Source organism: Zingiber officinale, chromosome 10B (genome assembly GCF_018446385.1).
Source record: "Zingiber officinale cultivar Zhangliang chromosome 10B, Zo_v1.1, whole genome shotgun sequence".
In the NCBI taxonomy this organism is placed as follows: domain Eukaryota; kingdom Viridiplantae; phylum Streptophyta; class Magnoliopsida; order Zingiberales; family Zingiberaceae; genus Zingiber; species Zingiber officinale.
The window spans coordinates 5,931,232-5,956,360 of NC_056005.1; the positions used below are offsets into that span (position 1 = coordinate 5,931,232).

At 40.4% G+C, this 25,129-nt stretch overlaps 1 protein-coding gene across 1 annotated transcript; it reads left to right on the top strand.

Annotated features, from left to right (window-relative positions):
• Window positions 1-9,937: 9,937 nt before the first annotated feature.
• On the top strand, window positions 9,938-13,757 carry LOC122030415 (cytochrome P450 90B2-like). The gene is made up of 9 exons (XM_042589619.1): window positions 9,938-10,209; window positions 11,311-11,526; window positions 11,621-11,945; window positions 12,043-12,195; window positions 12,431-12,679; window positions 12,757-12,849; window positions 12,934-13,012; window positions 13,117-13,223; window positions 13,539-13,757. The coding sequence occupies exons 1-9, from the start codon at window positions 9,938-9,940 to the stop codon at window positions 13,755-13,757; spliced, it is 1,713 nt and encodes a 570-aa protein (XP_042445553.1).
• Window positions 13,758-25,129: the final 11,372 nt, after the last annotated feature.

The following is a 25,129-nucleotide window of genomic DNA, read 5'->3' on the forward strand; positions in this document are numbered from 1 at the left end:
TGAGTACCTAGAGCATCCAAGGAGCACCAATAGGTGTTGGGTTCCTAGGAGCATCTTCTCTACCCCATAGATGGGTTAGAGAGTGTCAACTCCGGTTAGAAGGGTAGTTAACCCAACTTTGAGGAAATTGACACTCAAGGAGCATTTTCAAGGTTTTTGTTAACCTTTGAAAATGAAATGGACCTATTATTTACTCCGTGAAAGAGTAAAATGTGCCTAATGGTGGAAGATTTGATTTTAATCTTAAATGGCACATATTGGAAAATTAATAAGAACTATCAAGTTGGGTTTTTGGTATGCTCTTAGGCAATTTAAGGCAATCCGGGCCTTAAATTTAAAAGTGCTGCTCTTGAGGAAAAATGGAATATGCCAACATTTGAGGACATGTTCATTTTAATTGGCATAAATTAATCAAGGGAATAAGAAATGCAAACTTAGGCTTTGGCATTTTTCTTGAAGCACTTTGGGCAAGCTAGGGTTTAAGTCTTAGGATTAGCTAAGATTAACGATACTTAGATAGGTAATCTAGGTATATTTTATTTATGCTAAACCTTGCCATGATTGTTTGCTCATAATATGCCATGACATCATATTTAATCTTATTTGTATTTTGCATTCATGACTTATCATGAAAAATATAAAAATACCATGTCATGCCATACATACATCATGTAGTTATAGGAATCTTTCTTTTGAAAGCTATTTTATTTTGATGTATGTCATAACATTATCATGCATTATGTTTATTTCTTAAGGACATATGGCATTAGTTAAACAAGTGGCATTTGTTTAAAACAGGTGGAATAAACAAGTGACATTTGTTTAACAAGTAAATCAACAAGTAACATCCTTTGTGGATGTCTACCTCTCAAAATGCCTAGATAGATATGCATGATCCCTAGAATAGGGCAAAACCAAAATCTTACATCTCACAAAGACCTATAAGGTGACTTATATGTGTTTTAGTGCATATTATATACAAGTGAGATGTTAGGATGATGAACAAAACTCAAGATGTTGATTTAGTGCATTCTTTTGAGTTTTAAGTTCATCAAAACACATAGTTATGTGTTTTCCCATCATTGGGAAAGCTAATGTACAAGCCATGTGCATTATGCCCAAGGAACATGATGGGATATTGGTTTTGAAAATGTTTTTAAAATGTTTTTGGAAAACCTTGGTGAAGGCTATCTTTTGATAGTAATCACCATTGAATAGTTAGACACAAACTTGAAGAAAAACACTAAAGTTTTTGCAAGCTTTCAAGTTTGTGTCAATCTTTGAAAATATGATGTATTTTCATAGAAAGCTATTTTTCCATGATTAAGTATGCCCTAAATAATGTCTACACGAAATTTCATAATTTTTGGATTTTTGTAGAATTTTCTAGGGGTTTCTGAAGTTGACTGAAATGGAATTTCAGCAACTATCAGAGCTCCGATCGATCCATGGATCGATTGGAGTTCCATGAATCGATCCATGGATCGATTCAAACGGCAATTCCCGCGAGCAGAAGCTCGCTGGATCGATCAGCCGATCGATCCAGGGAGTCTGAATCGATCAGTGGATCGATTCAGAAAGGTTCAATCGATTGGAACCCAACTCCAATCGATCCAAGTTGCTGATTTTGGCTGGGAAGGCCTGATTTCAGCATCTTTGAACCTATTTTAGTCTAGGTAACCATTCCAAACCCCTTAAATACATTTGTATACATACAAAGGGTGTTTTCATGTTGAAAACAAGGATGGATTGGTTAACGAAGACTAAGTAGAAGTTTAGGTTGAGGGTGTTTCAAATTTTGAATATTTGAACCTCAAAACTTCCAAATTTGGGTTTCCTAATGTTTTAGGGATTCCAAGTCATTGTTGGTGCAATGACAGAAGTTACCACCATGTCTTTAGGGGAGGGACTCTTTAAAGACATGAAAGTTATTTTTCATGAACCTTGGAAGGTGGTTAACCTTCTGTTGTGAACTTGCTCAAGGTTGAGCATTTAAACTTGAAATGGGGAGAAATGGGGAGTGGATATCCTCATTATTTCAAGTGGACACTCATGTGGTAGATAATGCTCAAGGTTGGGTAGTTGTCTACATTGAGGGAGAAGTTAAGGATAAATGAAGGGTATGGGACCTTCATTATCGTGTTGATCACAACGAGTGATGTTGTGAACAACGATGAGCAACTCTTCAGGGGGAGAGTCTTCAACAAATGGATTTGTTGAAGTGTGCCCAGAATTGGAGCATAGGTTGATGTGTGTCCAACGATGGGTTGATGTGTGCCAATAGGGGGAGAATGTATGGTTAAGCTTAGTCCTTCATTACCTATGGGAAGGTCATAGGGGGAGAATGAAAGGACTCATGAAAGGGAGTAAGTTAGGCTTTCATTACCTAGAGGGAGTTTGCCCTCTTAGGGGGAGAATGAAGAGCTTAATTTATGCTTTCATTACCTAGTGGCATGAAGAAGGAGGCTATGGGATTAGCCTAACTTACATATGGGATTGTAAGTGTTATTGTGGTATTGTCAAACATCAAAAAGGGGGAGATTGTTGGTGCAATATCCCTCAGGTCAAGGTTGACCTGGGTAACCAAGCTGAGTCTTGGTTTGGGTTTAGATGTTTGACAATAAGATATTGATTGAAGAAGAGTCAAGTAGGTCAAGGTTGACTGGATACTTGACTGGGAAGTCCTAACTGGGATGTTAGGCAAAATGAAAGTCCTGGTGAGTGAAGCCAGGCAGAAGAAAGTCCTGGTGAGTGAAGCCAGGCAGAAGGAAGTCCTAGTGAGTGAAGCTAGGCAAATGGAAATCCTGGTGAGTGAAGCCAGGTGAAAGTCCTAGTGAGTGAAGCTAGGCAGATGAAAGTCCTAGTGAGTGAAGCTAGGCAGATGGAAAACCCTGGTGAGTGAAGCCAGGTGAAAGTCCTAGTGAGTGAAGCTAGGCAGATGAAAGTCCTAGTGAGTGAAGCTAGGCAGATGAAAACCCTAGTGAGTGAAGCTAGGTGAAAGTCCTGGTGAGTGAAGCCAGGTAAGGGAAAATCCAGATGGATCAAGGATGATCGGACATCTGGTGCTGGGAAGTCCAAGTAGGTCAAAGGATTGACTGGATACTTGGCATGAAAGAAAAGTCCAAGCAGGTCAAAGGGAGTGACCGGATACTTGGCACGACGAGTAAAAGTCCAAGTGGGTCAAAGGGATTGACCGGACACTTGGTGGGGAGTCCTGGTCGGTCAAGGGAGTGACCAGATGCGAGGCATGATGTACCAACAGGTCAAGGTTGACCGGATGTTGGTTAGGGAGGTTTGGAACTTAGTTTTGGGCAAAAACCAAGTGCTGGATCGATCCGTGGATCGATCCAGGCTATGGATCGATCAGTGGATCGATCTAGATTCTTCCCAGCGAACAGAAAGCTTCTGGATCGATCCGTGGATCGATCCAGAGGTCCCGATCGATCGGCCGATCGATCGGGACGATGCTGCTTCGCGCGATAAGCGCTGGATCGATCCGTGGATCGATCCAGGCGCGTTTCCTGAGCACAGAGGCGCTCTGGATCGATCCGTGGATCGATCCAAAGCCTCCCCGATCGATTCGGAACATTCGAATCGATCGGGATCCGACCGTTGCGTCGGGTTTAAAGCCGCAGGCGAGCGTGGTCTTCGGCATCTCTTTACGAGCTCTTCTCAGATTCATTCCAGCTCCTCCACAGCTCTCTACAAGCACGTGATCGCCAGTTCTTGAAGGTTCTTGGAGGCTTTCCAAGTCAAGAGGCGGATCTATTGCAAGAGGAAGAAGTTAGGGTTAGGGTTTTTACGGTACATCTTGTAAGCTTTTGCTTAACTTGTATTTCCCTTTCTTCTTCTTGTATTGAGAGTGTTGTAGGGCTTCTCCGCCTTTGGTAGTTACCATAAAGGAGTGTTATTCATAGTGGAGGGTGTGTGCGTTGGTGTGGATCCTTGGATTAGTCACCTCTTGTGAGGTGGATACCAAGTAAAATCCTAGTGTTAGCGTGTTTGTGTTTGTTTCTGTATTTTCCGCTGCGCATTCTTGAAGAAACAAGCAACACCGAGCAACGAGCACGCGACGAGCTATTCACCCCCCCTCTAGCTACTTTTGGTCCTAACACATAGATCATAGTTAGACAGTTAAAATATTTTGAAAATAATTTTATGTTTTATTAACTGTGGTATAGCTATTTTGAAATATATAATTGCATAACTAGGTTTCAAAATGATACAAATTTGAGTTGTTTTCAAGGTTTTTGAGTTTTTATCAAAACTTTAAAAAATATAATAAGTTTTCAAAATACATATTTTTCCTAGTTAAAGGACATTATAAGAAATATGTGTTCAAAATTTCATGATTTTTTCAAATTTTTTGGAATTTTTTATATATTTTTGAAGTTGGCTTCAGAAGGTTGAAATTCGGATTGGTTTTGTGTCAGTCGATTGCAACAATTATCAGTCGACTGGTAGCTATTTTCTAGTACTTTCAGAAGCTGGTTTTGGGTATTTAAGTCAACATTGATACCATAGTATACTTGGAAGATAGGTGCAATCTTTTTGATGGTGTCAAAGGGGAAGAAATGAGAAGTTCAAGTTAAAAATAGACTTAATTCTCCATATGTGTGCAAAACTTGAAAATTAAATGATAGAGCATATATTAATGGGGAGCTTGGGTTTTATGCTTCATGTTTATACTATGCTTGTAATTTTCAAGTTGTTATTATTTGTGTCAAACTTAAACATATTGTCACACATCAAAAAAGGAGAGATTGTTGGTGCAATTGACCTAAATTTGATCGGTATAATCATGGTTTTGATGTGTGTGTCAAAGAGTTTAAGTTAGGCTTTCATATTGATTTGATATGTATGTTTGAAGTCATGCAAGACTTGGTAAAACACACATGAGAAGCTTGGTGCGGCTAAATTTGGGAAGCTCATCCAAAGGCTCAGATTCTTAAGTCGGTGAAGGATGATGTGGAAGACATTCGAGGGACCGCCGGACGAGGAGTAATTGAGTTGAGTCGAGGGAAGTGGACTTCAAGCCAACATAAAGGATAACACGGAGAGAAGCCGCCGGCTTGGGTGCATCTGAGGGACGAAGGCCGAGGAAGAGGGCTTCAAGGGCGATTCCGGAGAAGATGAGTGTGAGTGTGTAACCGAGACCAGACGACTGATGGAAGTTGCAGTCGACTGGTCCAGTCGACTGCTCAGTTGATTGGGAGTGAACACAATCATTCTGTTCGCTCAGCCAACAACGACCAGTCTACTGATACTTTTGCTAGTCAACTGGTAAGTGGTCGTTTATGACTGTTGAAATTCTGTGATGTAGTCGTTGGCCACATCCAACGGTAGCACCAGTCGACTAGTGGAAATATCAATCGACTGATGCCGAGATGAGTTGATACTGTGATCAACTCTCTCCTCTTATTTAAGAAGAGTTTTGGGATATGAAGGAGGTTACTCATGCTCATTGAATAACTCCTAAGTCTCTATCCAAAGCTTCCAAGTCTTTCTCTTCCTCCTAAACCTAAGTTTCATCTTGTATAGGAAGAGAGCCTTATGAGAGGTTGTACTCCACTGAGAAGGAGTAAGATCTAGTCGGAGATTGCCGAGAACTAATCCACCAAAGGATTAAGGGTTCGCCCATCTCAAGGACAAGTTGTGGAGTAGGAACAAACAATCTCCGAACCACGTAAAGGAATCGTGTTAGCATTTATGTTCTTTCTTGTTTACTCTCATTGTTTTGTTTAGTATATTCCGCTATGCACTAACCTTCTTGTAGAGAAGTAATCGACTTAGGGGTGTCCAAGCTATTCAACCCCTCTTCTAGCCGACCACGGATCCCCTACACAAACAAAATTACGAATTTAGATAGTACCTTACGATAGTAAATTAAAAATGAAATTAATTAATATAAAAATCAAATCAGACATCTACAACATTATAGTTACGGACTGTCACGCCCCAGAGGAGTCCCTGCCCGACAAACAGACAACATCTCCTCTATAATAGTGACAATATAAATCATATATACAATACCACACGGTTACTCACAAGCTATAATCAACATCCCACACGGCTATAACATACACAACCACGCAGTTATATACACAGTCCACTCGGCTGGAACAAGATAATCACAACCACGCAGTTGTATAATAAACAACCCACATGACTGTACTAAAAACACAGCGAAAACGAAAGAAAAACTCATAAACCAAAAGCGACAAACATGCTAGCCGGCTAGACTTTACACAACCACAACCAGACAAATACAAGATACCAACATAGCAAAACTCCAAAATAAAATTAAAGCGTACAATACCAAAACTATAAATATATAATACAAGAAACGTAGGAAACTAAACTAGAAAATCATCCTTGGATGTGACGTGGGATCGACAGACAAAATACTCTAAGCGACTCCACAATCATCTACATGAGGAAAAGACAATACACAAATATGGGGGTGAGTGTGGCTCACTAAGCGGGTAATAGATAAGATAGTACATGGTCTATATAAAAATATGGAGATCAAAGTATACAGTTTTATTAGGAAAATAAGAACATGATCATAAACTGACATAATGAATGTACATACCCAATCTGGATCCAACACATAATATCATGATCATAATGTTATAGTAAATGAACCTACACAATTTGGAACTAACATATAAGGTCAAGATCATAAATGATATAATAAATGCACATATCCGAACTGGTCGAATACACATGGTGTAATACATAGTAAATTCACGAGAGATCATCAACAAACCTGCTTGTAACACCTGAGCAATATAACCGACAGCATATACATGTATAATAAATGACATGTATGAAGCATGACAACTATATACAACAATTATAACTCAAACAAATGCAACATATCACAATCACCTGTAGCTAGTATCTACTAGATAAGTATGCAAATATATCTCCACAAGATGCACCGTGCATCATATGCAAATGCGCATGCATGCTCCATGATCACCTCTGCCACCTCTCAAGACACCACAACCCCTGTATAGCGAGAGGCTTGGGTCCGTGACAACTGTACTACCCTCTGGATACCACTATAGAACGGTCCAGGTGGACAGTTCGCTGAGTAGTTATCTAACTACATAGCATCAGGATCCTTGACTACTCACATCTCCAGCCCCTAACTACTGTACCCTCCATATACCACTACTCATGAGTAGCTTAGGCTAACAGAGTATCACACTGAGCGGCCAAGTGAGCATGACAGGACTAGCTCCACTCCTATCTACCACTCTCCCACGTGGTCGAATGAGCAGCTATAAATATAACTGATAACTCTCTCACATCCCAAGGGAGACTTTGGTTGTCATCATGAAGTGCAATGATGAGCATGATGTAAATAATCATGATACAAACACAGTCATCATCAATGCAGCACCTCAATCCATCATAAATATCTCCAATGCAATGATCGATCAAACACCTATATCTATATGTATGGGTAGATCCAACTAGTGTCTACTAAACAACAAATATAATAAGTAGCGACACCAGACACATACACACCGTACACATACACATCTTACAACATAGGTATTATCAATACAATACCTCCAATATTACACCGAGCATATAAGATCATCAACATAGGCATTATCGACATGATTCCTCCACTAATATATGTCAGACACGTGTACACACAACATAGTTCCACCAATAGCAAACATTGGACATGTGTACACATACAACATGCAAATGGATAATCAATCAGGTGACTCCTACAACACATACCAATCATGTATAACTCAACATTATATACATAATTAGCATGTTAACTCAGTTAATAAGATATCCCCTACTTTACATACTCTACATGTAAATATATAAGAGTATGGATATTCAAAAGCTAAGACTGTATCTGAAATAAATAGATCATCTTAAAGGTCAAGTATAAGTATCAATCAGCATAACAATACAGATAGATTTAAGGTAAAGTAACCTAATCCATCTATCAAAAACAACCATGCACTAAGTTCAAAGAACTAAATAGGCTAAGGAAGAAATACTCGTCTTTAATTGTCGATTGTATCAGAACAAACCCACATCGAGACGCTCGCTTCGAATAAAAGTCCTACAAATCATATGATATACAGTTTAGCTAATAACACATAGAACAATTAGCTAAATCCAAAACTCAATCTTAATTTGATTAGGTAACTATGTTTAATTCCACCTAATGATCCAAATTCAATTAAATGATGAATTCATCCTTAATCCACCGATCAATTCTTTAATTCTCACCAATCAATCTCTAATCACTAATTATCCAAACAACAACAAATTACAAAATCTTCAACACAATCCGATACAAATCCATAACCACTAATCCATCACAAAAATGCTACCAAATCTCCATACTCAATCTATATTCAATTGGATAGCAAATCCCTTATTCAATCCAACCTTCTTTAGATAGCAAATCCCTTATTCAATCCAACCTTCTTTAGATATAATCATGCTTAAATTAACTCCATTAAATCAACCCTTACATACAATCGAACGATCCATGTATCAACTACAAACATGATGAACCAATAGGATGATAATTAATCGCAACATGTCTTACTCCAAATTTGGCAACAAGGTGACACTAGAAGTGGATTACGACTAACACGTCAATCTACCACTATCCACTACTTCCTTCCCTCACAAACCTTACAATCCAATCAATGAATCCATTAATTAACCTTGAAATCCAAAACAAGCCTGAATTTAGCAACCTTACCCTAAAACAAAACTGCATCCCTTCAATGAAGAATTTGAAGCTGCTGTGGAGAAAATGGAGCCCCCCACTCAAATTCATAGCTACTCACAAAGACCTCTAACGCAGTTGCAAGGTGTTGGAGCTCTCCTCTTTGAATCCAGAGATGGCAATGCTTCGAAAGTCATCCTGCTTGTGCCTAAAAAAATACTAGCGTTGGAGCGAATCGACAATCGAGTAACACTGGTGCGATCGGGTAGGGGACATATTGCTACAGTTTCTCCGTTGATGAGCCTTCAACCGCTGCTCCAATTCGATCCTTAAGCTGAAGGGAGAGTAGCTCACCTCCATGCGTCGATTCCCCTTTCCAGCATCGACGGCACCCAATGATCAACCGGCGATGAGATCGAGAAAGGGAGATAGATTAGGAGAGGGGATCAACGGCTCGACTCTCACGGTAGCGATAGCGGTGGCACAGGGCTATAAGCCAATCGAGGCGGCGTGGTGCTCGGGAGGTGACAACATCGGGCTTGAGAGAGAGGATTGGATGAGGGGTCGGCCTCCTCCCCCGTCGCGGCCATACCTGGTGCTGGTGGCCGTGGAGATCTACAACGTCCGGGTGGCGATGACCTAGCATCGGCCCGTAGTGATCGGAGAAGACGCAGAGAGAAGGGAAAGGGTGAGGGATCGGGAACGAGGGCGTTGGTGAGAAGGGGATCAGTAATAAAATGAGGAGAAGTTATGTTTGAATATTTAAATCTAAGATTTAATTAATCAACTATATGTTTATTTCATTAATAACTTTTAATTTAATTGGGATTTCAAATAGATCTTACTTAAACTTAAACAATGCATCCCCTTAAATATATCATACGAATTCCATTAAAATCTCGAAAATTTTTAAAAAATTTCTGAAAAATCTAATAAGATTATTTCTCTAATAACACTTATTATTTAATTTATGATATCTTACATGGGCATCTAAGACATTAGAGTTAATAACACTTTATGTATTATAGTTAATCATCAGGAGCGGCCGCAACCACCGGGGGCAGCCGCAGCCACCTGCGGCAACCGTGGACACCTGGGGCATCCGTGACCACCTGGGGCATCCGTGACCACTTGGGGCAGCCGTAGCCACTAGGGGCATGCAACCGCGGACATCGTGGGCAGCCACGACCACCGGGACCAGCCGCAGCCATGCCCTACCACTCGGCCGAGGCCAGCTGCGGGCAGGCGTGCCCAGTCACAGCCACGTCCGACAACCGGGGAGAGGGGAACGTGGAGAGAGGAGAGAAGAGAGGGACTTACGAAGACACATTGTCGCCGTCGCCGCTAGAGATCACTATGGCCGCTATCGGAGATCGCTGCCACCTCTGCCGAGAGAAGAAGACAAGAGTGGCAAAGGCAAAGGGAACGAGATCTGAATTTTGCAAAGGGAATGAGATATGGATTTTAGATCTAGATTTGGGGTATTTTTGCGACAAATATTTTTTGTCGCCAATTTCGTTCCAAAATCTGAGACGAATCCATGGATTCGTCCGAAAATTTGGGATGAATTCAAGATTCGTTCTAGAATTTGGGACGAATCTAGGATTCGTTCCAGAATTAGAAAAAAAAATCGAAAGCCCTAAATATGCACTTAGAGATGCTAAAATTTTATGAAATAAGTTTCTTTATATTCGTATTATTCTCCTGATTGTAAAAATGTCCTCATCCATAAATTTAACCTAATATATTAAGTGTGCTAATTTTTTAATATGAATTAGGTCAAATTCTGATTAAAAAAAATCAGCACACTCAATATATTAGGTCAAATTATAGGTCAAAACATTTTTATAAAATTGCTAATGAATATTTTATTTGTTACAGAATTTGGAACAAAATTTAATTTCGTTGCAATTTGACAATAAATTTTGCAACGAAATATTATTTGTTACTAAGTTAATGGGACGAAAATATTTGGTTGCAAAGTTTATTACTAATTTGAGATGATTTTTTATTTTATTGCTAAATTTGTTGTGGACAAAAAAAAATATTTGTACCTAAATTTAGTCCCTAATTCATTGGTTTTTTTAGTGAAGTTTCAAACAAGTCACACTCATAAAAAAAAATAAATCAAGCCAAATTTAAATAATTATTTTAAAAACTTAATTTATTTTAAACTCTACTCACTTAGTTTAGCTAGATTATCATATCAAATAAATTTAAACACCCTAAAATTCAGCCTGACATACTTTTTACCGCCCTTATCCATAAAAAGCGAAACAATTAGTGATAAAATAGCCAAATAATAGCATGTTTTTAAAGGATCACTTTGAACTTGTAATATCTTCCTTATTAAAATTCCGGCAGAAAATTTCAATAAGGAATATGAATCCTTTCGTTCCAAAAAGAAATTTCCGAACTAATTAATTCCAATAAAAAAATTCTTGCTGTACGTGTCTTCCTTATTTTAAATTCCATGCCAAGAAGAACCGTTACTTGAATTTGCTCTATAAAATGGATGTATCCTTGACTCTTCTCCCCACGCCAACGATAGCTTCCTCTCAATTTATACGTCAAAGATTCAGGGAGAAACAAGACATGACCATGCTTAACTTTCCGGTAGAGTTCCTCCTCGTTCTCCTAACTCTAGCTGTGTTTTTGTCTGTCAAAAAATGGAAGAGAAAGCCGTTAAACCTCCCGCCGGGCCGCCAAGGTTGGCCTTTCGTTGGCGAAACCTTCGGATACCTAAAGCCTCATCCCGCCACTTCGGTCGGCCAGTTCATGGAGCAACATATATCGAGGTACTAATTATATATATATACTGATCTTAAGCGATGAATTGGGAAAGCTAGCGAATGATGCATGGATGCACTGCGGTGCCTGCCTGCCTGCCAGGTACGGGAAGATCTACCGGTCGAATCTCTTCGGCTATCCGACGATCGTGTCGGCGGACGTAGGGCTGAACAAGTTCGTACTGCAGAACGAAGGGAAGCTATTTGAGTGCAGCTACCCGAGCAGCATCGGTGGCATCCTGGGGAAATGGGCGATGCTGGTTCAGGTCGGTGACATGCACCTCAAAATGCGAATGATCGCGTTCAACTTCACGAACAACGCCAGTCTCCGATCCCGACTCTTGCCGGAGGTCGAGCGCCACTCCCTTCTCGTGCTTCGTTCCTGGATTCACGGCTCCACTTTCTCGGCACTAGAAGAAGCTAAGAAGGTACGTACTTAAAAAATTAATCTCTCTGTTTTTCTTTTCTTTTCTTTTTAACATGAATCGAGAAGGGTTCATTAATTTGATTGGGTTTTCTCTTCAGTTTACCTTCAATATGATGGCAAAAAATATGCTCAGCATGGATCCGTACGAAGCAAAGACAGATAAGTTGAGATTGGAGTACATAACCTTCATGAAAGGAGTGATATCTGCACCTCTAAAAATTCCCGGGACTCCATACTGGAAGGCCTTGAAGGTATATGCATATATCATCCATTACAATACATTTTTATTTATTTTTAATTGTCCAGACATAATCATAAATATCACTTGATTTTTATGGATAATTAATAACTGGATAGCTACTCTGACTCACCTTTATTATAATTGGACATGATTGCGAAGATCTAATATCTTTTTTTTTAATCATTTTCACTAATTTGCATGCTTTCCTTGATAAAAATATACCACGACCTCTGCTTGATTTGCAGTCGCGATCAAACATTCTCAGTGTGATTGAAGAAAAAATGCAAGAAAGAACGCGACAGATGAGAGAGCAGCGAGACAAGGAGGTGGATGATCTCCTTAGTTGGTGTCTAAAGCACTCTGATCTGTCCAAAGAGCAGACCCTCGACCTTTTGCTCACCCTACTATTTGCAGGCCATGAAACCTCGTCGGTAGCCTTGACTGCAGCTATATTCTTCTTGGGGAGTTGCCCGAAAGCTGTTCGACAACTCCAGGTAATTAGGACTACTCATCAAACAATATATAATATATATAAATGACTCTGTAATTTTATATGCCTATATATTACTAGGAGGAGCACAGGGGAATAGAACGTAAGAAGCTACAAAGAGCAGAGTCGAGTTTAACTTGGGAAGACTACAAAGAGATGGAATTCACTCAATGCGTAAGCGCTTTCATCAATTAATTACTGGAGTTTATTGTTAATTAATTAGTATTCTCTCTAATTTAATCTACTTAATGAACGAAGGTTATAAACGAGACCCTGCGACTTAGCAACGTCGTAAAGTTCGTGCATAGAAAAGCTCTTCGAGATGTAGAATATAAAGGTAAACGACACAGTATAGATTTTTCTCTCGACGTCAATTTTGCTAATAAGTATATTTACGTACTTCTTGCATGATCAATTGACGAGATTAATGAACATATTAAGGGTACAAGATTCCGCGGGGATGGAAAATTCTGCCTGTTTTTGCTACAGTTCACTTGGATTCTTCTGTGTATGATGATCCTCATCAGTTCAACCCATGGAGGTGGGAGGTGAGTCCTGATTAATTTATTAATTAAATTTACAGTACTCACAAAATTTCCGTAACAGTACATTTGCAACGTAATGATTTGGATAGCATTATATCATCATTCAAGAGAAACAATAATACTTATGCATAGATGTGATACACACTGCACACAAGATGGAACTCCACTCTGGCAGAATTAAATTATACTAAACAACTAAGTGATTCTATCCATCTCATAGGCCCGACGCCATATAAAAGTTTAATGTCTTTTATGTTTTGTTATTGTCAATCTAACAAAAAACAAAACAAAACAAAATGACGAACACTTTGCGTGCAGAAAAACAACGTGACAGCGACGACGACGAACAACTTGATGCCTTTTGGCGGCGGGACGCGTCTGTGTACTGGCTCGGAGCTCGCAAAGCTCGAGCTGGCGGTCTTCCTGCACCACCTCGTGCTGAGATACAGATGGGAGTTGGCTGAGCTGGATCAGCCGTTTGCATTCCCCTTCGTTGAGTTCCCGAAAGGACTCCCCATCAAAGTCTACTCCATTTGATCAAATTAAATATAAATTATTAGACGAAAACAATTTGAAACTTATCTCATGAATAAGTGTATTTAATTTTTTTTTTTTTTTTTGTTTTTAATGATTTACCCTTCTAAAATGTATGATGTCGCGACTGCAATAAGTAAATTGAGGATGAAAACTGATATTAATCGGTAAAACAATTGAGGATGCAATTTTACTATATGATTTGATTATCATATAGTAAAATTGTAAATTGGAGTAAGGGCCTGATTTATCTCTCTCTATATATAGTTAGAGGACTGATTATGTATGTGAAGTGCATGTATGACCTTTTACAGACGGTATAACCGTTAACAAACAGGTGTCATTGTATTATATTAGTTTTGATTAATTGAAGATGAAGATTCGAATAAACTAAATATTCAAATACTAAAATAAATAAAATAGATTTCATATGATTCACTAGACATAAAATTAATACTATCTAAACATTCAAAATGCTAAATATCTAATGTCAATTAAAAAATATCTAAATATTGACATGATGTATAACACTTAACAAGTAGCTGCTACCGTAGGTAAAAATCATAATATAGTCTAAATATGTAACAACTTCATAGTACCGTTAGCTACTAATTATAATGATATCATTGTCATATATTAATTTTAATTAATTGAAGGCCAACTCATGAAGTGGATTATATCAAATTAATATTATCTAAACATATATGTGAAAGATCAGAAATGCGATAGAAGGGGGTTAAATATTGCTCATTATAATTTTTTATCATAAAAGTGAATCGGAGTAAGCAATTGAATAGAATAGTAAAAACAATGCAAGTAACTCATATGTTTACTTGATTCGGAGTTTATGTTGACTCTTATTTCAAAATCCACAATTCTTGATTGTACCGTTGGACAATTCACTAATAGTTTTCTTTTTGAAAACTTCAGAGCAGAAGTAACTCGTACAATATAATGATGTATAGGATAGTAATACACTATTATCTTACAGGTAATACAAGCATAAAATATACAGACAATAATTGAAGAATTAGAGCACAAATTGTCGGCGAAGATTCGTAGCAGCTTGCACACGTAGTTGAAGCGTAGTTGCAGCACAAATAGAAGAGTGGTAGATTAGAAGGTTGCACAACATTATTCTGGCTCGGGCCTCGAGCTATTCTTTTATAAGATATGCTCGGTGGATCGAAAAAGGGTTCGGTCAACTGATCCTTTCGGTCGACCGATCACTCTATCAGTTGACAGATCAAGCAACCTTTCTTCTTCATCGAGATCCAATCTTCGCGAAATTAAGAGCATTAATTGATCGGTTGATTGATAACCTTGATCGGTCAACTGAACAGTCAGATTTCCTTTTTTGCTGAGATTTGAATCTGCCATGTGTGTTATCAAATTATGCTTGGTCAACCGATCCCTGGATTCGATCGATCGATCCACCTGACTTCCAAGTTTGTTCTGCCTGATCTGAACCCTGCCACATCAGCTAGGTTCGATCGACTGAACCTCCTGTTCGATAGATCGATCCTATCGATTTCTACAAAGCAAAGTTAGTTCTACAGTATAAAAATATTCCTGCAATATAAAGTTAGCACAGTAATATAATACTCATGAGTAAGATAAGACAGTCAAATCTGTCTTGATCTCAACTTGGAAACCTTCCGGTTTCTTCACTTGGATCAACAACTTAAGGCTTATCCCTTTTTAGGACACGAGCTCCCCGTCGCTCCACTCCAGTTGCTTATCTCAACCTACCTATCAAACATTTTATTCTCCACGCCTGTTTGGACTTACTCTGCTCAATGTTCGATCACCTGATATACTAAGACTTTTCCTACAATACTAAATTAGCCAACAATAATAATAGTAATGCAAAATACTATGGTAAAACTAAACTTAGATTTACCAAGATCCGTTGGTCAGGTAGACTGTACGCAGTCGACTGGAAACTTTTTAATAAACTTTGCTTAAAGTTTATTCCTCCAAGACTTCTCGCTACTTAAGGTTACCTCCCTCTAAAATTTTCTTCACCCGACTTCACTTACCAAGATCTAGGATTACTGTCCCCTAAGATTTTCTTCACTTGATTTCACTCACCAAATCTTAAAGTTACTTCCCCCAAGGATTTTCACCACATGACTTCACTCATCAAAACTCAGCATCGGATCGACCTGCCACGGATTCGATAACGAGTCCTCTAGACCTATCGAATCTTCCTATTTGGTTTTTACGATCTGTCAAAATTTTCTTTATCTGACCACGACTAAGACTTCCTTTGCCTAACAACAATTAAGACTTTCCTTGTCTAACAACAATTAAGACTTCCCCTATCTAATCATTGTTAGGATCCTTCGTACTCGGCTAGAGAGGGGGGGTGTGAATAGCCGCCCCAAATCGATCGCGTTTCTTCCTACAATTCGTTAGCGCAGCGGAAAAACAAACAAGGAAACGAAAACAAGAAGATCAAACCTCAACGCGTCGATGTAACGAGGTTCGGAGATGATACTCCTACTCCTCGGCGTGTCCGTAAGGTGGACGAAGCCTCTCAATCCGTCGGTGGATGAGTCCCCGGAGAACCGGCTAATAGTATACTCCTTGTGGGTGGAGAAACCTCACCACAATCTTTTGCAACAGCAAACAAAGGAGTACAACAATAGAGACAACAAACAAGAACAATAGAAATTGTAAAACACTTGCTTGCCTCTTGTTGTCGACTGGAACCTTGATGAAGCAGCAGCTTCTCAGATCCAGCGAGAGCTCAGCAAAGCTCAAGAGCACACCAGCAGCTCAGTAGTCGAAGAGCGAAGCTCAAGAAGAAAAGAAGGCGGCGCCCTGAAGCCCTCGGCCCCTTTATACCTGCGAGGCAGCGAAGAAACTAGCCGTTACGTTAGAACTCGATCGGCCTACGGACCGATCGGGCCGTCGGTCCCCGCGATCGATCGTCGCACGTAGCCTCTCAGGCGTACTACGATCGGTGGACCGATCAGATACCGATCGGTGCACACCGATCCTAACCTCAGCGACATCGTCTCTGATCGGTCCGGAGACCGACAGATAACGACGATGCGCGGACCGATCACCTGCTTCTTTCGCCTCTGTTGATCGTCACCGATCGATCAAGAATCAACAGAGCTTGATCCGATCGGTCATCGACCGATCAGAAAACAGATCCGATCGTCGGTGACCGATCCGAAGCTTGGTTTTTGCCCAAACCAATTCCCAAGACTTCCAAACCAATATCCGGTCAACCTTGACCTATTGGTACTTCATCCTAGCATCGGTCACTCCCTCCTGCTAGAACTCCCCGCCAAGTATCCGGTCAATCCTTTGACCTACTTGGACTTTCCAACACCAGTCCTGTCCTTTCCATCTGCTTGGCTTCACTCACGGGACTTTCCGGCTTCACTCACGAGATTTCCACCGCCTAACATCGCTAGGACTTTCTCCGGCTTCACTCACCGGGACTTTCCCACCGCCCGGCTTCACTCACCGGGACTTTCCACACCGCCTAACATCCGTTAGGACTTTCCCATTCACCTAGCTTCACTCACTAGGATTTTCACCGCTTCACTCACCAGATTTTCAATGCCTGGCTTCACTCACCGGACTTTCACCTTCACCTAGCTTCACTCACTAGGATTTTCACCGGATTCACTCACAGATTTCCCCATGCCCGCTTCACTCACCGGACTTTTCCCGTGCCAAACTCCCTGTTTGGACTTTCCCGTCAAGTCTCCATACTTGGACTTTTCACGTGCCAAGCTCCGGATTTTCCGATGCCAAGTCTCCATACTTGGACTTTTCCCAAGCTCCTGCTTGGACTTTTCACAAGCTGTCTTGGACTTTTCCGTGCCAAGTCTTCATACTTGGACTTTTCCCGAATCAGGTCAACCAGGTCAACCAGGTCAACCTTGACCTACGGTTGCACCAATAATCTCCCAAACATCTATTCTTGTCCCACATCAAGAATAGAACTCTCTCACGAGTGTCAAACATCAACATGCAACACAACTAGGTCAACCTTGACCTAAGGTTGCACCGACAATCTTCCCAAGTCAAACATCAAAATACAACTCGAGTCACGTCAACTCGAGTCGGGTCAACCAGGTCAACCTTGACCTAAGGTTGCACCAACAATCTCCCCCTTTTTGATGTTTGACAAAACCATAATCAAGTTAGGTTAACCCGATAACCTAACTTAGGTTTTCAATCATCTTTCAATGTCCAATGTTCTTTCCTTGAACATTCTCTGGACATTCTCCCCTTAGGTTAACCCGATAACCTAACTTGGGTTCTCCAATAATTCTCCCCCTTTTTGACACACATCAAAAAGAATTCCAATGTTCTTCCTTGAACATTCCTTGACATTCTTTCCCTAGCTTAGGTTAACCCGATAACCTAACTTGGGTTCTCCAATAATTCTCCAATGAACACTCTCCCCTTTTTGACACACATCAAAAAGAAAAAGGAGAGTATCAAGGTCAAGAGTTTCTTCCTAATGAAAGTCCCATACCTTTCATTGAAACTCTTAATTTCCCCCTTGATACTAAACTCAACAATCAATTTAGTGATAATCCCATATCACTAATCCTCAAAAGTCTTAAGGAGTACAAACTCCCCCTAAAAGTCAACTCCTCTTGACAATTAGGTAAAACTCCCCCTAAAGGTCAACTCCCCCTTGACCATTGCACCAACAATGTCTTTGTGAGTTCCAAACCTTTAGAAATTCATAAAACCCAACTTCTAGCTGAACTTTCAGACAACAGACTGAAATCAGGCAAGTTGGCACGCCCTGATCGGTCACCGGACCGATCAGGACTCCTCTGGATCGATCCAGTGACCGATCCACAACTGCTTGGACCGATCAGACTCCCTTCTGATCGGTCCACAACCTCTGATTTCTGTTTCTGAATTTCCTTCCGAAATTCAGAAACCTCTAGAAAATCACAGAAAATTCGAAAAATTGTGAAATTTTGAGGATACATTCCTCATAACATATACTATCATGGAAAAATAGTTTTCTATGAGAATAACTTCCATTTTCAAATCTTGATACAAAATTCAAAAACTTTGAAATAGTTCAAAGTTAACTCAACTTTGTATCACAATGTTCAATGATGAATGCTATCACTAGAAAAGCTTCATCAAGGTTTTTCAAATCAATTTTAAAACGCTTTTAAAACCATTTGAATTTAGGACCATAATCTTAGGGCTAGATGTACATGACTTGTACACAAGCTTTCCCTATGATCCTTAATTTCTTGAATTATGGTCATCTAGGTACAAGAACTATGCACCTTGATCCTAACTCATGATCCTAATATCTCACACACATTTAAAGTGTATCAACACACATCCAAGTCAATTTTGATGTGAGATATGAGTTTAGGTATCTTAGACTAAGGTCTCATGCATTTTCTAAACACAAATTTGATCTCAATATCAAAGTGTGTTTTTCATCCTTAAATCAATTCAATTGATTACTAATGCAAGAGATGATGACATGGCATAAAATGGTATCATCAATGAAAACATGTGCCAATGTCATGATGTCATGGCATAAAGTTTGAAACGAAACTAACACATGACATATAGATAACCTAAGCATTATCATGACATTTCAAATGATAATAAAATAAATATGATGTCATGGCATGGCATATGGCAACCAATCATGGCAAGTTAGCACAAATAAAATACCTAAATCCCTATCTAAGTATCCTTAGCCTTAGCTAACTTAAAATCTAACCCTAGATTGCCCATATATCCCTAAGAGAAAACCAAAATCCCAATTATGGTATTTCTCTAGGTTTTCCTCAAATTGTGCCACTTAAGATTAAAAATGATATTTCCACCATTAGGCACATTTAGCTATTCAAAGGAGTAAATGATAATTCCATTTCATTTTCAAAAGTTCTCAAAACCTTGAAAATGCTCCTTGAGTGTCAATTTCCTCAAAGTTGGGTTAACTACCCTTCTTATTGGAGTTGACACTCTCTAACCCATTTATGGGGTAGAGAAGATGCTCCTAGGAACCCAATACCTATTAGAGCTCATTGGGTTCACTAAATATTCACTAGGGATAACTTCCCTAGCAACCCTCCTAATGACCCTCTTAGGCTTTGAAGCCTTGGTCATTTGGGTCTCATCAAGGTCAACTATAGGGGTGACTCCCCTTGTAACCTTGGTAATGGTCTTCCTAGCCCTAGGTTTTGTTCCATAATCAAATGGAACATTGTGGTAAGTGGGCTTGACCATTTGGGACTTAGGTTTGTGACCCAAACCTTTCTTGTCCTTGGACTTGGGTTTTGACTCTTAAACCCTAGAGATGACTTCTCCAAGTTCTTAAGAGACTTTTCAAGTATCAAGTCTTGACCTCAAGACTTGATTCTCCTTCTCTAATACCTCAATTTTTGATTTGTCATTTTTCTTTGAGGCATTCCTAGGCATGTGTCTAGTTGATTTGGGATTCCTACCTAGGTTCTCCTTAACCTTAGATGAGGTAATTCTAGGGTTGGCTTTCCTAGTGTTATCCTTATCTAGGCTCACATGTTTGGCACCTAAGCATGTGTATCGATTTCTAATGTTATCATGCTTATCATTATTGACTAGTGCAATAAAATTTCTAGCATGCATCTTACTAGTATTGCACGAATGAGACTTAAATGATACCTTAGGGTTTGCCTTAGCTCCCCCTATCGATGTGCCCGGTCTCTTGCCCTTGTGAGGTTGCCTCCCCCTCGGACAATGACTCCTATAGTGTCCCCTTTGCTTGCATTGGAAGCACACGATGTGCTCCTTGCCCTTGCGTTTCGGGACTCCGGCTTCCTTGACCTTTGGCGCCGGTGGAGTCTTTCTTACCCTCTTTGGACACTTACTCTTGTAATGTCCAAATTCCCTACACTCGAAGCACATTATGTGTAATTTGCTAGAAATTAAAATGCTTGAGTTACCTAGGGTTGAGGATGGATGAACGCTCTCATCTTCATCCCTTCCGGAGGTAGAAGCTTCTTCTTCTTGCTCCGATCTTGAAGAGAAACTCTCCTCCTCTTCTTCTTTAGATGTTGAGTGGCCCTCAACTTCTAAATCTTCTCCTCCATGATGTGAGCTACTTGGCTCACTTAGCTCCTCTTCATGGCTTGAATTTGAGCTTCCCTCATGGAACTTGGCCAAGTTATCCCATAATTCCTTGGCATTGTTGTAACCTATCTTACACAAGATGTTAGTAGGCAATGAAAATTCAATTATTCTCGTTACCTCTTCGTTGATTTCGGATTTGTGAATTTGTTCTCTTGTCCACTCCTTCTTCTCAAGTGGTTTTCCTTCCTTATCCACCGGAGGAGTAAAACCTTCTTGTACACAAAACCAATTCATTATGTTAGTCATAAGAAAGTACTTCATCCTTACCTTCCAATACGCGAAGTCGCCGCATTCGTAGAAGGGTGGAATGGTGATGTCTTCTCCATAGAGATCCATTCTCTAGCTTTGCTCCCACGGGTGTTGATCCGATGAAGAGCGACCTTACTCTGATACCACTTGTTAGGATCCTTCGTACTCGGCTAGAGAGGGGGGGTGTGAATAGCCGCCCCAAATCGATCGCGTTTCTTCCTACAATTCGTTAGCGCAGCGGAAAAACAAACAAGGAAACGAAAACAAGAAGATCAAACCTCAACGCGTCGATGTAACGAGGTTCGGAGATGATACTCCTACTCCTCGGCGTGTCCGTAAGGTGGACGAAGCCTCTCAATCCGTCGGTGGATGAGTCCCCGGAGAACCGGCTAATAGTATACTCCTTGTGGGTGGAGAAACCTCACCACAATCTTTTGCAACAGCAAACAAAGGAGTACAACAATAGAGACAACAAACAAGAACAATAGAAATTGTAAAACACTTGCTTGCCTCTTGTTGTCGACTGGAACCTTGATGAAGCAGCAGCTTCTCAGATCCAGCAGCTAGAACACCAGCAGGAAACTCACGCAGAGCTTCAGCAGCGATGAGAGCTCAGCAAAGCTCAAGAGCACACCAGCAGCTCAGTAGTCGAAGAGCAGAAGCTCAAGAAGAAAAGAAGGCGGCGCCCTGTAGAAGCCCTCAGCCCCTTTATACCTGGAGAACAATGGAAACTAGCAGAGAACGAGAACCCGATCGGTCTACGGACCGATCAGACTGATCGGTCCCCCCGATCGACCGCCGCTGCACGTAGCTCATCGATCGATGCGTGGACCGATCGGGACCGGATCGGTCCACGCACCGATCCTAACTCCGCCGTGCTTCCGCGACATCGTCTCCTCGATCGGTCCGGAGACCGATCAGATGATGGCCCGACGGCTGGACCGATCACCGCTTCTTTTCGCTGTTTGGCTGATCGGTCACCGATCGACAAGAATCGACAGAGCTTTTGATATCGATCGGTCATCAAACCGATCGGAGAAAACAGACACCGGATCGGTCGGTGACCGATCCGAGCTTGGTTTTGCCCAAACCAAAGACTTTCAAACCAATATCCGGTCAACCTTGACCTATTGGTACTTCATCCCTAGCATCCGGTCACCCTTGACTGCTAGAACTCCTGCCAAGTATCCGTCAATCCTTTGACCTACTTGGACTTTCAACACCAAGTCCGATCATCCCCGATCCATCTGGATTTTTGCCTGGCTTCACTCACGGGACTTTCACTTCTCCTCACCGGATTTCCAACCGCCTAACATCCCATTAGGACTTTCTCACCGCCTGGCTTCACTCACCTGACTTTCCCACCGCCTGGCTTCACTCACGAGACTTTCCACGCCTAACATCCCGTTAGGACTTTCCCATTCACCTAGCTTCACTCACTAGGATTTCACCGCTTCACTCACCTGATTTTCCCAATGCCCGGCTTCACTCACCGTGACTTTCACCTTCACCTAGCTTCACTCACTAGGATTTTCACCGATTCACTCACCAGGATTTCCCATCTGGCTTCACTCACCGGACTTTTCCCACCAAGTACCTCTTGGACTTTTCCGCTGCCAAGTCTCCATACTTGGACTTTTCACGTGCCTCCCTGCTTGGACTTTTCCAGCCAAGTCTCCATACTTGGACTTTTCCAGTGCCAAGCTCCCTGCTTGGACTTTTCCCATGCCAAGCTCCCTGCTGGACTTTTCCGTGCCAAGTCTTCATACTTGGACTTTTCCCAATCAGTCAACCAGTCAACCAGTCAACCTTGACTCACGGTTTCACCAATAATCTCCCAAACATCTATTCTTGTCCCACATCAAGAATAGAACTCTCTCACGAGTGTCAAACATCAACATGCAACACAACTAGGTCAACCTTGACCTAAGGTTGCACCGACAATCTTCCCAAGTCAAACATCAAAATACAACTCGAGTCACGTCAACTCGAGTCGGGTCAACCAGGTCAACCTTGACCTAAGGTTGCACCAACAATCTCCCCCTTTTTGATGTTTGACAAAACCATAATCAAGTTAGGTTAACCCGATAACCTAACTTAGGTTTTCAATCATCTTCCAATGTCCAATGTTCTTTCCTTGAACATTCTCTGGACATTCTCCCCTTAGGTTAACCCGATAACCTAACTTGGGTTCTCCAATAATTCTCCCCCTTTTTGACACACATCAAAAAGAATTCCAATGTTCTTCCTTGAACATTCCTTGACATTCTTTCCCTAGCTTAGGTTAACCCGATAACCTAACTTGGGTTCTCCAATAATTCTCCAATGAACACTCTCCCCTTTTTGACACACATCAAAAAGAAAAAGGAGAGTATCAAGGTCAAGAGTTTCTTCCTAATGAAAGTCCCATACCTTTCATTGAAACTCTTAATTTCCCCCTTGATACTAAACTCAACAATCAATTTAGTGATAATCCCATATCACTAATCCTCAAAAGTCTTAAGGAGTACAAACTCCCCCTAAAAGTCAACTCCTCTTGACAATTAGGTAAAACTCCCCCTAAAGGTCAACTCCCCGACCATTGCACCAACAATGTCTTGTGAGTTCCAAACCTTTAGAAATTCATAAAACCCAACTCTAGCTGAACTTTCGACAATGAAATCGGCAGTTACGCCCGATCTGGTCACCGGACCGATCAGATTCTCCGGATCGTCCAAAGGACCGATCCATTATCGCTGGACCGATCGACTCTTCCGATCGGTCCACAACCTCGATTTTTCTCAATTTCCTTCCGAAATTCAGAAACCTCTAGAAAATCACAGAAAATTCAAAAATTGTGAAATTTTGAGGATACATTCCTCATAACATATACTATCATGGAAAAATAGTTTTCTATGAGAATAACTTCCATTTTCAAATCTTGATACAAAATTCAAAAACTTTGAAATAGTTCAAAGTTAACTCAACTTTGTATCACAATGTTCAATGATGAATGCTATCACTAGAAAAGCTTCATCAAGGTTTTTCAAATCAATTTTAAAACGCTTTTAAAACCATTTGAATTTAGGACCATAATCTTAGGGCTAGATGTACATGACTTGTACACAAGCTTTCCCTATGATCCTTAATTTCTTGAATTATGGTCATCTAGGTACAAGAACTATGCACCTTGATCCTAACTCATGATCCTAATATCTCACACACATTTAAAGTGTATCAACACACATCCAAGTCAATTTTGATGTGAGATATGAGTTTAGGTATCTTAGACTAAGGTCTCATGCATTTTCTAAACACAAATTTGATCTCAATATCAAAGTGTGTGTTTATCCTTAAATCAATTCAATTGATTACTAATGCAAGAGATGATGACATGGCATAAAATGATCAATGAAAACATGTGCCAATGTCATGATGTCATGGCATAAAGTTTGAAACGAAACTAACACATGACATATAGATAACCTAAGCATTATCATGACATTTCAAATGATAATAAAATAAATATGATGTCATGGCATGGCATATGGCAACCAATCATGGCAAGTTAGCACAAATAAAATACCTAAATCCCTATCTAAGTATCCTTAGCCTTAACTAACTTAAAATCTAACCCTAGATTGCCCATATATCCCTAAGAGAAAACCAAAATCCCAATTATGGTATTTCTCTAGGTTTTCCTCAAATTGTGCCACTTAAGATTAAAAATGATATTTCCACCATTAGGCACATTTAGCTATTCAAAGGAGTAAATGATAATTCCATTTCATTTTCAAAAGTTCTCAAAACCTTGAAAATGCTCCTTGAGTGTCAATTTCCTCAAAGTTGGGTTAACTACCCTTCTTATTGGAGTTGACACTCTCTAACCCATCTATGGGGTAGAGAAGATGCTCCTAGGAACCCAATACCTATTAGAGCTCATTGGGTTCACTAAATATTCACTAGGGATAACTTCCCTAGCAACCCTCCTAATGACCCTCTTAGGCTTT